The following is a 14,113-nucleotide window of genomic DNA, read 5'->3' on the forward strand; positions in this document are numbered from 1 at the left end:
GATGTAGGGCAAAATGATAGTAGTTTGTTGGATTATGTATTGGTAGATAAAAGACTGTTGAGTAGACTTCAGGATGTACATGTTTATAGAGGGCCCACAGATATATCAGATCACTTTTTAGTTGTAGCTACACTGAGAGTAAAAGGTAGATGGGATACAAGGAGAATAGAAGCATCAGAGAAGAGAGAGGTGAAGGTTTATAAACTAAAAGAGGAGGCAGTTAGGGTAAGATATAAACAGCTATTGGAAGATAGATGGGTTAATGAGAGCATAGGCAATGGGGTCGAAGAGGTATGGGGTAGGTTTAAAAATGTAGTGTTAGAGTGTTCAGCAGAAGTTTGTGGTTACAGGAAAGTGAGTGCGGGAGGGAAGAGGAGCGATTGGTGGAATGATGATGTAAAGAGAGTAGTAAGGGAGAAAAAGTTAGCATATGAGAAGTTTTTACAAAGTAGAAGTGATGCAAGGAGGGAAGAGTATATGGAGAAAAAGAGAGAGGTTAAGAGAGTGGTGAAGCAATGTAAAAAGAGAGCAAATGAGAGAGTGGGTGAGATGTTATCAACAAATTTTGTTGAAAATAAGAAAAAGTTTTGGAGTGAGATTAACAAGTTAAGGAAGCCTAGAGAACAAATGGATTTGTCAGTTAAAAATAGGAGAGGAGAGTTATTAAATGGAGAGTTAGAGGTATTGGGAAGATGGAGGGAATATTTTGAGGAATTGTTAAATGTTGATGAAGATAGGGAAGCTGTGATTTCGTGTATAGGGCAAGGAGGGATAACATCTTGTAGGAGTGAGGAAGAGCCAGTTGTGAGTGTGGGGAAAGTTCGTGAGGCAGTAGGTAAAATGAAAGGGGGTAAGGCAGCTGGGATTGATGGGATAAAGATAGAAATGTTAAAAGCAGGTGGGGATATAGTTTTGGAGTGGTTGGTGCTATTATTTAATAAATATATGGAAGAGGGTAAGGTACCTAGGGATTGGCAGAGAGCATGCATAGTTCCTTTGTATAAAGGCAAAGGGGACAAAAGAGAGTGCAAAAATTATAGGGGATAAGTCTGTTGAGTATACCTGGTAAAGTGTATGGTAGAGTTATTATTGAAAGAATTAAGAGTTAAACGGAGAATAGGATAGCAGATGAACAAGGAGGCTTTAGGAAAGGTAGGGGGTGTGTGGACCAGGTGTTTACAGTGAAACATATAAGTGAACAGAGTTTAGATAAGGCTAAAGAGGTTTTTGTGGCATTTATGGATTTGGAAAAGGCGTATGACAGGGTGGATAAGGGGGCAATGTGGCAGATGTTGCAGGTGTATGGTGTAGGAGGTAGGTTACTGAAAGCAGTGAAGAGTTTTTACGAGGATAGTGAGGCTCAAGTTAGAGTATGTAGGAAAGAGGGAGATTATTTCCCAGTAAAAGTAGGCCTTAGACAAGGATGTGTGATGTCACCGTGGTTATTTAATATAATTATAAATGGGGTTGTAAGAGAAGTAAATGCGAGGGTCTTGGCAAGAGGCGTGGAGTTTTAAGATAAAGAATCACACATAAAGTTGGAGTTGTCACAGTTGCTCTTTGCTGATGACACTGTGCTCTTGGGAGATTCTGAAGAGAAGTTGCAGAGATTGGTGGATGAATTTGGTAGGGTATGCAAAAGAAGAAAATTAAAATTGAATACAGGAAAGAGTAAGGTTATGAGGATAATGAAAAGATTAGGTGATGAAAGATTGGATATCAGATTGGAGGGAGAGAGTATGGAGGAGGTGAATGTATTCAGGTGCCAGTACTGACCGAATTTGTTCCCATAAGGAATATTGTGAAGTAGATTAGTCCATTTCAGACCTCCAAACATACACGTACAAACACACTTACATAAATACACTTACATAATTGGTCGCATTGGGAGGTGATCGTTAAGCGGGGGTCCACTGTATTTGGGAGTGGACCTGTCAGAGGATGGGTTTATGAAAGATGAGGTGAATCATAGAATTGATAAGGGGAAAAGGGTGAGCAGTGCACTTAGGAGTCTGTGGAGACAAAGAACTTTGTCCTTGGAGGCAAAGAGGGGAATGTATGAGAGTATAGTTTTACCAATGCTCTTATATGGGTGTGAAGCATGGGTGCTGAATGTTGCAGCGAGGAGAAGGCTGGAGGCAGTGGAGATGTCATGTCTGAGGGTAATGTGTGGTGTGAATATAATGCAGAGAATTCGTAGTTTGGAAGTTCGGAGGAGGTGCGGGATTACCAAAACTGTTGTCCAGAGGGCTGAGGAAGGGTTGTTGAGGTGGTTCGGACATGTAGAGAGAATGGAGCGAAACAGAATGACTTCAAGAGTGTATCAGTCTGTAGTGGAAGGAAGGCAGGGTAGGGGTCGGCCTAGGAAAGGTTGGAGGGAGGGGGTAAAGGAGGTTTTGTGTGCGAGGGGCTTGGACTTCCAGCGGGCATACGTGAGCGTGTTTGATAGGAGTGAATGGAGACAAATGGTTTTTAATACTTGACGTGCTGTTGGAGTGTGAGCAAAGTAACATTTATGAAGGGATTCAGGGAAACCGGCAGGCCGGACTTGAGTCCTGGAGATGGGAAGTACAGTGCCTGCACTCTGAAGGAGGGGTGTTAATGTTGCAGTTTAAAAACTGTAGTGTAAAGCACCCTTCTGGCAAGACAGTGATGGAGTGAATGACGGTGAAAGTTTTTCTTTTTCGGGCCACCCTGCCTTAAATAACAAAAAAAAAGGCACAATACCGTGACTGGAACGATACACAAATAACCCGCACATAGAAAAGAGGAGCTTGGTGGGAATCGGCCAGTGTGTTAATAAAATAATAAAATCATTGCTCTTAGAAATTGTCACAAATTCAACCCCATTAATCACAGCCAACATAAATGCAAGTGAGTAGGCAGTGTGCCTAGGGAGTTTGCAAGTGTAAACCAACTAGTAAAAGAAATAGAACTTGTCAATATAACCACCCAAGGAAATGTAATCTTATAAATAAAGGCATATGTTCCAAGACCTTCAAATACTTTACCCAAAAATGTGTTATAGTTCAATAAATGAGAAACATTGTTATGACACAAATTGTCTTCCCTTCTTTATGAAGGGAACGAGGAAAATAAAGCCATGGGAGCATCATACAAAACCTAATAGTTACAACTGTTTTTACACGTTTTAGTGCCACAAAGTGGGAAAGAATTTCAAGACGTGATAAAAATGTATCGCCACGTCAAGAGTCATGTTAGACTGGAAACAGAGCCAGTGGCTGGCTTATCACAGATGTAGATATTAACATCAATAATAATAAATGTAGTGCTTTAAGCATTTACAGAGATCTGTGTAAAAAACTATTTAAAATCTGAGAAATTTATTAATCTGTAATTAACAGAGGAAAAGTTACTTAACCCTTTCAGGGTTGCCAGGCCCTCTCCGAGACTTGTTCTCAGGGTCGCCCAGATTTCAAAAAAAAAAAAAATTATTTTTTCTTATGAAAAGATAGAGAATCTTTTCCCAATCATAATGACACCAAAAGTATGAAATTTGATAGAAAACTTACGAAATTATGCTCTCGCGAAGTTAGCGGTCTCAACGATGTTTACGCATTGGCGATTTTGCCCACTTTGAGCTCTATTTTTGGCCAATTCCAGTGTACTAGTCGACAAAAATCATAACTATTTCACTAGAACTCCATTTTTTCTATCGAATGAGTACAAGAAACCACCCATTCATCAATTTCAACCATCCAGTACAGTGGTCAGAATTTAGCAATTTTGCCAATTTCACACAAACTTCAAAAGATGACAGTTTCTGAATAGGGTCCAGAATAAACAAGAAAAACATTCCTGGCACTAAAATAACAAATTCTCTGTTCATTAGTCACATCCCCAGGCCCCTCTTATATTTCTTTGGCTTTCCACTTTGAATTTTTATTCTTACAAAAAATAGAAGATTTACTGTTATGCAGACTACTGCATTAGTGTAGAAATGGTATAAATAATATAAGCACACTTGTGAAAGAATATTAGACTCACCAGTTGATGTGTATTGGATGCTTGGTATGATTTGTTTACTTTTGAACTCTGGTAAAAATCGAACATTTCTGCTACTTTGAGCTCAATTTCAAAGTACTTTTCATTGTAAAACCCGTCAAAATCATCTCAATTTCTGTAATATGTCTTCCATTCTATAAAATGAGACCAGGAAAACTAGAATACAACCATAAATACCATACGAAAATGCAGTGCAAAGTCGCTGTTTTAATCGAAAAACACGGTCAAAGTTTTTTTTTCTCATTACGCACTGTGTGCTGCAGGATTTTTTTTATATTGCGCACGCTGACCACATAGACCCATTCTTTCATATGTAGGCCTACAAGCTTTCTCTCACTAGATTTGAGGGCGCTAGAATTTAGTCATTATTACAAAAACACTAATTGGTCTTTACATTTAGTGTCAGTAATATAAAAGTTCGGGATACATATATACACATTAAAATAAATTAAATTTTAATATTATATAAAAACAATCTTTGGTCTAGAGGTATTTTGTAAATAAACATCTGATAATATATACATGTTACAATAATAAATTATTATTAGCAACTTTGTAAAATAATAAATATTCCTGACCCTACACAGGGTACAGACACTACTGTGTCACTATATATATCTATGCTAAAATAATAAATTATAAATAACATTTGTTCAATAATAAATAATCAACTGCATTCTTCGTGTCTCACAAAACCCTTATGACGCTCTGTGTCACACGACACTTATCCGTGGTGTGTTGTGACGCTCCTTCTCAACTGTGTCACTTGACACCCTTTCCTCCGTGTAATGACGCTCCTGCTCAACCGTGTCACACGACACCCTTTTCTCTGCGTCATACACAATATCTCTACTGTGTCACTCTTGACACCCTTGTCTCTGCGTTGCACACTATCACCCACAGCGTCTTTCTTCTCAGAGGCCAGTCACATGACACTATTCAATGAACACTACAACCTGATCATCTTCAGTATCACATGACACCCTTTTCTTCTCAGTGTTCCACTACGGTCCTATAGCATATCTCAGTGTTACACTCCATCATACTTGCTTAAGTGTCACACTACGGTCCCAGCCCAGTTCAATGTCACTCTCCAACCTTTTCTTCATGTAGTGTCCCACTAAAACAGCATCAGATGACTCCGGCCCACAGTTGACCAGCGTAGGCGGTGAGTCCGCAGACATCACCGGTAGTCCTGTAAATACTCTCTAAGGCCGGCAGAAGCACACCGTAAGATGGTCTGGTGAGTACTATCTACCGCCTTCAAGACCAGTTGACACACCGCAAGGTGATCCGGTGTAGAACACACTATGTTGCAAGCTCACTAAATGTGGCCGTCAAGTAACTGAGGCCAACAGACTCAGTAAGCTGCGGTGAGCGCTTCCTCTAACGCCAGTAGAAGCCAGTAGATATACCACAAGATGGGCAGGAGAATACTCTCTGCTGCCAGTAGATCTATACTGTAAGGTGGTGTGGTAATTACTGCTGCTAAGGCCGGCTCAGCAGTCCCCACATTGGGTTTGATGACGTACCCTTGGTACTGCCGGCCGGCAGGTTAACAATTTAACCCTTTCAGGGTCCGTCCCGTAGATCTACGGCTTTATGGTGAGTGTCCAAACCGTAGATCTACGCCATGAGCTCAGCTCACTCTGATAAACTGTGAGTGGTACATTTGGGCCTAGATATGAGAGAATACATCTATGTGGTATGTGTGCACCACATAAAACAGATCCTGCAGCACGCTGTGTATAATGAGAGAAAAAAAACTGAAATCATGATTTTTCGATTAAAACAACAACTTTGCAGTGTTTTTTCGTATGTTTTTTATAGGTGTATTTGCGATTTCTTGGTCTCATTTGATAGAATGGAAGACATATTACAGAAATAGAAATGATTTTGATTGGTTTTAGCACTGGAAATGGCTTGAAACTGAGCTCAAAGTAGCGGAAATGTTAAATTTTTGCCGATATTCAAGAGTAAACAAACGACCTCACACGTCTAATACACGTCAGCTGGTGGGTCTAATATACATTCACAAATATGGTGATGATATTTATACAATTATTACAGTATTGCATAACAGTAAATCTTCTATTTTTTGGTGTGAATAAAAATTCATTATGTGAATAAAAAATCAAAATGGACTTTATTTGTAAAGCCTCAAAACATAACTAATGAACAGAGGAAATGTTAGTTTAGTGCCAGGAATGCCTACATTGTTTATTCTGGACCCTATTTTGAAATTGGAATATTTTGAACTTTGTGTTAAATTGGCCAAATTAACAATTTCCGATCACTTTATTTTGTAGTTGAAACGGTTGACTTGGCGATTTCTTGTGCTCAATCGATAGAATAGAAGTAATACTAGTGAAATAGCTAAGAATTTGGTTGATTGGAATAATGTAATTGGCCTAAAATGGGAGTCAAAGTCAGCAAAATCGCCGATTCGTAAATATCGTTGACACATCAAAATTCGCGAGAGCATAATTTCGTCAATTTTCCACCAAATTTCGTACTTTTTGTTTTATTACCTTCACAAAAAGATTCTCTACGATTTCATAAGAAAAAATAACAAATTTTTTTTTTGAAAATTCTTGGACACTGGTGCGTGACTCCAGATTTGGGCCTTGGACCCTGAAAGGGTTAATCGCTAGTTTGGCAGGGGGCCGTCACAGGTGTACTAGTACGTCAAAACCCTGGGGCGTAAGCCGTACTAGTACGGCCGAAACCCTGAAAGGGTTAATGTTTGGAATGCCTGCAGTGTTTATGCATTTTGGATTCTCTTTTTAAACTAGAATTTTTTTAATTTTGTGTAAAATTGACCAAATTGCAAATTTTTCTGCACATTATATGGTAGTTCTGATCTTTGAATGGGCAGTTTCTTGTGCTCAACTGATAAAACAGAGGCATACTATTGAAATACAGTGGACCCCCGCATAACGATATTAATCCGTCATGAGAGCTCATTGTTATGCGAAATTATCGTTATGCGGATGAATTTTCCCCATAAGAAATAATGGAAATCAAATTAATCTGTGCAAGACACCCCAAAGTATGAAAAAAAAAACATTTTTACCACATGAAATATTAATTTTAATATGCACAAACTGAAAAAGGCATGCACAATTACATGACACTTACCTTTATTGAAGATCTGGTGATGATTGATGGGATGGGAGGAGGAGAGAGTCTTAATGTTTAGAAGGGGAATCCCCTTCCAATAAGACTTGAGGTGTCAAGTCCTTTTCTGGGGTTACTTCCCTTCTTCTTTTAATGCCACTAGGACCAGCTTCAGAGTCACTGGACTTTTGTCGCACAACATATCTGTCCATAGTGGCCTGTACCTCTCGTTCCTTTATGACTTCCCTAAAGTGTTTCACAACATTGTCAGTGTAATAGTCACCAGCACGGCTTGCAATAGCTGTGTGAGGGTGATTTTCATCCATAAAGGTTTGCACTTTCAGCCACATTGCACAGATTTCCTTAATCTTTGTAGTAGGCAACTTCTTCAATTTCTCTCTCCCCTCCTCCGAACCAGTTTCCTCAGGTCTGGCCTCTTGCTGTTGAAGTTGATCTAGCAGCTCATCAGTGGTTAGTTCTTCATTGTCCTCCTCCACCAACTCTTCCACATCATCCCCACTAACCTCCAACCCCAAGGACTTCCCCAGTGCCACAATTGATTCCTCAACTGGCATACTCCTCTCAGGGTTAGCCTCAAATCCTTCAAAATCCCTTTTGTCTACACATTCTGGCCACAGTTTCTTCCAAGCAGAGTTCAAGGTCCTCTTAGTCACTCCCTCCTAAGCCTTACCTATAAGGTTTACACAATTGAGGATATTAAAGTGATCTCTCCAAAACTCTTTTAGAGTCAGTTGAGTTTCTGAGGTCACTACAAAGCACCTTTCAAACAGAGCTTTTGTGTACAGTTTTTTGAAGTTTGCAATAACCTGCTGGTCCATGGGCTGCAGGAGAGGAGTGGTATTAGGAGGCAAAAACTTCACCTTAATGAACTTCATGTCTCCATAAAGTCGCTCTGCCACGTCTGTAGGATGACCAGGGGCATTGTCTAACACCAGGAGGCACTTAAGGTCTAATTTCTTTTCAGTTAGGTAATCTTTCACATTGGGGGCAAATGCATGGTGTAACCAGTCATAGAAAAAGTCTCTAGTGACCCATGCCTTACTGTTTGCCCTCCACAGCACACACAAATTAGCCTTGAGGATATTCTTTTGTCTGAACGCTCTGGGAGTTTGAGTGATACACTAATAAAGGCTTCACTTTGCAATCACCAGTAGCATTGGAACACATCAACAGAGTAAGCCTGTCTTTCATAGGCTTATGTCCTGGGAGTGCATTTTCCTCCTGAGTAATGTAGGTCCTGCTTGGCACTTTCTTCCAAAACAGGCCTGTTTCATCACAATTAAACACTTGTTCAGGTTTCAGTCCTTCACTTTCTATGTACTCCTTGAATTCCTGCACATATTTTTCAGCTGCTTTGTGGTCCGAACTGGCAGCCTCACCATGCCTTATCACACTATGTATGCCACTACGCTTGTTAAATCTTTCAAACCAACCTTTGCTGGCCGTAAATTCACTCACATCATCACTAGTTGCAGGCATTTTTTTAATTAAATCCTGATGCAACTTCCTAGCCTTTTCACTTATGATCACTTGAGAGATGCTATCTCCTGCTATCTGTTTTTCATTTATCCACACCAATAAGAGTCTCTCAACATCTTCCATCACTTGCGATCTCTGTTTCGAAAACACAGTTGAACCTTTGGCAAGAACAGCTTCCTTGATTTCCTTTTTGTTGCCCACAATAGTAGCGATGGTTGACTGGGGTTTATTATACAACCTGGTCAGCTCGGAGACACGCACTCCACTTTCATACTTATCAATGATCTCTTTCTTCATCTCTATAGTAATTCTCACCCTTATTCCTGTAGGGTTGGCACTAGAAGCTTTCTTGGGGCCCATGGTCACTTATTTTGCAGATAAAATCACCAAAAACACTGTAATAATACGAAATGTTCCGATTGTATGCTTGGATGTTACCGCGGAGGCTGGCTGGTAAACAATGCCACCGGTGGAACATGTGAGGCTGGCTAAGGCCGCACATTAGACGCGTCTCGGACGAACAGCGTTGAGCTGGTTTTTTAGCGGTATGCGAGGCAAAATCTTAGCGATAAAATGTATCGGTATGCGGATTTAACGTTATGTAAGGCCAACGGTATGCGGGGGTCCACTGTAATTAGGAATTGGGTTGAATTGAGCTTTGGAATTGGCTTAAAATAGGACTCAAAATGAGCAAAATTGTCAATGCATTTATTGCACTCAGGCTACCAATTTTGCACCTGTGTAATTCCATAAGTTTCCCATCAAAATTTTCATTTTTAGTATCATTACTTTTAGAAAAAGATTCTGTAACATTTCAGGGATTGTAAGAGTTAGTTATAGTCTTTGGATTTTACAAAAAAAAAAAATCCTGCTCTTCTATTTGTACATCTGCTGGGATTTATTTTGCTGGTACAGTATTAATATTTAGCTGATAGAATAGCCATGGGTTTGTGGTCTGCCTTACATGGTCCTGAGGTGTTGTGCAGCTGTGTCATATATTTCCATTCTTCACTTTCTTCTCTTGTTCTCTTGCTAAAATTGCATTGTCAGTTTTTTCGCTGAGGATAAGAGCAAATTGCCTACAGTGATGTGAAGAAACACGAGGCCAGGATTATCCTTTTGTTTACAATAGCATTTTTGTTCTTGTGGAGCTCTTATCATGCTGTACAAGTTTGAAGAAAAACATTACTTCATAGTACGGTAGGATCCCCATATCCGTGGGTGTGGTTTCAGTTATCCACAGTTTACTGTGGACCAAAAATAACCCTTAATTTTGCTTAATAATGACACCAGAGCACAAAAGTAGTGATGGTGGGAGTTCTTCAAAGCCTAAGAGAAGCCGTGAAATGCTTCCCATCAGTGAAAAATGCTAATTTTCCACTTATTGTGCATAATTTATCAGTTAAACTTTTTAATAAGTGCATAAGTAAATGAAATGTGACTTATATGTAAGGTTCACTATTATCCACAGTTTTGGGTATCTGCAGTAGGTCTTAGAATGTATCCCCCCAGATACTGTATACAACCTCTCCTCACTTAACGACGGAGTTACATTCCTAAGACCACATAGGTAAATGAATTCATCACTAAGTGAGGAGCATACTATAATGGTAGTTGGTTTGTGTCAACCATCTTTGATATTGTTTTAATGTCACCTTTGCCCCATTTATAACATTTCTGGTATATTTTTAAATGTTTATAGAGTAGTGTACTATATATTGTAATAAACAGAATAAATGAAATCAGCTCTAATATGCATTATTTAGGTATACATACTGGTCAGAGAGCCCGTCATAAGTCCTAGTTGTCAGTAAACGAGTACATTGCTAAGTGAGGAGAGGCTGTATATGGATGAAAATCTGTTCCTGGTTGTTCTTTCTTCGCTTCTTTTTGTCTCTTATAGCAGTATAACTTAATTTTTCACATACAGTTTTACAAATTTTCCAGTTTGATGATGACAAGTATGGTAAGGAGAGAGAGTGAGTTCGCAAGTGTGTTTGTATTCTGACATTTTAGTCAGTGCTGAGCAAACTTTTCAAGTCATAATAAAGCTTAAGATTGAGTGAAACGGCTTCAGAATAGAAATTTGCTCTGCAAAACTTTCTCTCTACCTTTTCCAGTTTGACATACTGTCAATCATTGATATTTTAATTTTCAAAGCATTAGATTTTCAAAAATAAGACCCAGTCAAGAAGGGCATCGAAGAGGAATTTTTTTTTTATTGTATGTTGTGCACTTTCCCTAAGAATAAGATACATCGTTTTGTTTTGCTCAAATTGTATTATATATTTTGCAGGTGCAGCACCAGTTCCTTCACTGATATTTGAAATGATTATCGAACATCTTGAGGAGACGTGCTGGGAAAACATCCACAAGTTGCTCAAAACAGAGGAGTCTCTCTCCATCGAGTTTGATGAGGATGTTATCTGTGATGTCTGTAGATCGGTAAGTCACCAAATGCCGTATTTTTTCATTGCACAGTCAGACAAGATAAAGGTTAAAAATTGCAATGCAGGGTGTATACATAATGACTGTAAGGAATAAAAATTCACAGTACTGTGACTGGAACAGTACACAAATAACCCACAAATAGGAGAATGAAATTTATGACGATGTTTTGGTCCAACTTGGACCATTAACTAGTCACATAAAAGCACAAAGCGAAGGGAACCAGTATACATACATAAAAGGATGGTGGGGCTGGGAGTAGACTGAGAGAAGGTAGTAGTATAATGATAGAAGTAGTGGTAGAGGCAGTGGTGGTGGTAGTAGTAGTAGTAGTAGTAGTAGTAGTAATAGTAGGATGAGGAGGAAAGTAGAGGTACGTGGGAGATAAAAAATCAGGTTAAGACACAAGTGTTCTGAAGTTTGGAACACTTGACAATGTAATAAGAAAGGAAGGCATCCACAGAGACAAAGCCAAAACTAGATTCATATGAGGAAAGTTGTATATAAAGGATGCTTCACCAAGATAGCATCTGTGAAGGCCAGAAGAAGGGTGACCCAAAAAGAAAGAAAATCCCCAAAAAGAAAATACATGCTTTCATCATTCAACACTTTCACCTCACTCATACATAATCACTGTCTTTGCAGAGGCACCCAGATGTAACAATTTACAAGCATATATAAAGATATATAACATATCCCTCCAAACTACCAATATCCTAACCCCCTCCTTTAAAGTGCAGGCATTGTACTTCCCATTTCCAGTACTCAAGTCCGTCTGTATAAAAATAACCGGTTTCCCTGAATTCCTTCACTAAATATTACCCTGCTCACACACTAACAGCTCGCCAGGTCCCAAAAACCATTCGTCTCCATTTACTCCTATCTAACATGCTCACACACTCTTCCTGGAAGTCCAAGACCCTCGCTCACAAAACCTCCTTTAACCCCTCCCTCCAACCTTTTTGAGGATGACCCCTACCCTACTTTCCTTCCCCTGCAGATTTATACACACTGCATGTCATTCTACTCTGATTCAGTCTCCTCTAAATGACCAAACCACCTCAACAACCCCTCTTCAGCCCTCTGACTAATACTTTTATTAACTCCATACCTTCGCCTAATTTCCACACTCCAAATTCTCTGCATAATATTTACACCACACATCGCTGTTAGACAGGATATCTCCACTGCCTCCAACCGCCTCCTCGCTGCTGCATTCACAACCCAAGCTTCACACCCATATAAGATTGTTGGTACTACTATACTTTGCCTCCATAGATAATGATTTTTGTCTCCACATATACCTCAATGCACCACTCACCTTTTTTCCCTCATCAATTCTATGATCAGCCTCATCCTTCATAAATCCATCCGCCGACACGTCAACTCCCAAGTATCTGAAAACATTCACTTCTTCCATACTCCCAATTTGATATCCAATTTTTCTTTATCAAAATCATTTGATACCCTCATCACCTTACTCTTTTCTATGTTCACTTTCAACTTTCTACCTTTACACACACCCCCAAACTCATCCACTAACCCTTGCAACCCTTCTCTAGAATCTCCCATAAGTACAGTATCATCAGCAAAAAGCAACTGTGTCAATTCCCATTTTGTATTTGATTCCCCATAATTTAATCCCACCCCTCTCCCGAACATAAAAACCATACGGAAATACCACTAAGGGGAGGCTAAGTGCCGAGAAGTGAGCTCCATTATTTATGGTTCGATTTCTTTCATTTTTGGTGTACGTTAAGAATCTTTCCATCATGCATTGCCCAAGTTTCAATAAGATAGTCCAACAAACAAATGAGATCCAATTCCCTAGATCAAGAGCTAGAGCCTCTCACCAGCATCAAGGAACCTCCCTTGAGGCCCGCTCGTTTATGGAAATTTCGCTCGTGTATGGAAGCAAAAGATTGAATGATCGATTGCTCGTATTTGGGAAAACTCGCACATGGATGCGCTTGCAAGTAGAGGTTCCACTATACAGTGGACCCCCGCATAACGATATTAATCCGTTCCTGAGAGATCATTGTTATGCGAAATTATCGTTATGCGAATGAATTTTCCCCATAAGAAATAATGGAAATCAAATTAATCCGTGCAAGACACCCAAAAGTATGAAAAAAAAATTTTACCACATGAAATATACATTTTCCTACACACAAAGAGAAGGATACATGCACAATAGTAGAGTAGTACATGCACAATATATATTGTGCATGTACTACTCTACTAAATGAAGAATAAATGACACCTTTATTGAAGATGCAGCAATGACTGATGAGACACTGTGTCCTGGGAGTGCCTTTTCCTCCTGAGTACTGTAGGTCCTGTTTGGCATTTTCTTCCAGAACAGGCCTTATCACACTGTGTATGCCACTATGATTCTTAAATCTCTCAAACCAACCTTTGCTGGCTTTAAATTCACCAATATGAGCACTAGTTCCAGGCATTTTTCCCTGTTCACCTGGGTGTTAGTCGACTGATGTGGGTTGCATCCTGGGAGACAAGATTACGGACCCCAATGGAAATAATTTAGACAGTCTTCGATGACACTGACTTTTTTGGGTTATCCTGGGTGGCTAACCCTCTGGGGTTAATTGTTTCTTGGTATTCTCAATAAGCCACACCAACAACGGTGCTACAGCAGCAGCAGCAGCTGACAGTGCTACAGCAGCTGACAGTGCTACAGCAGCAGCTGACAGTGCTACAGCAGCAGCAGACGGTACTACAGCAGCAGCAGATGGTACTACAGCAGCAGCAGCAGCTGATGGTGCAGCAGCAGCAGCAGCAGCTGACGGTGCTACAGCAGCAGCAGCAGCTGACAGTGCTACAGTAGCAGCTGACAGTGCAGCAGCAGCAGCAGCAGCTGACAGTGCTACAGCAGCAGCAGCAGCTGACAGTGCTACAGCAGCAACAGCAGCAGCTGACAGTGCTACAGCAGCAGCAGCAGCATCAGCAGTTGACCATGGTACCACAGTATTTCAATAATATTTCTCACCCTTTTTAC

At 39.9% G+C, this 14,113-nt stretch overlaps 1 protein-coding gene across 1 annotated transcript in view; it reads left to right on the plus strand.

Moving 5' to 3' along the window:
* Window positions 1-14,113, plus strand: part of rno (PHD finger protein rhinoceros) — a gene marked incomplete at its 5' end in the record, with an annotated part of 156,789 nt that overhangs the window by 50,250 nt on the left and 92,426 nt on the right. The window contains 1 exon segment of the mRNA XM_070100420.1: window positions 10,943-11,091. Within this exon segment, the coding sequence (XP_069956521.1) occupies window positions 10,943-11,091 (149 nt within the window).

The sequence above is a fragment of the Cherax quadricarinatus genome, chromosome 72, assembly GCF_038502225.1.
Source record: "Cherax quadricarinatus isolate ZL_2023a chromosome 72, ASM3850222v1, whole genome shotgun sequence".
NCBI lineage: Eukaryota > Metazoa > Arthropoda > Malacostraca > Decapoda > Parastacidae > Cherax > Cherax quadricarinatus.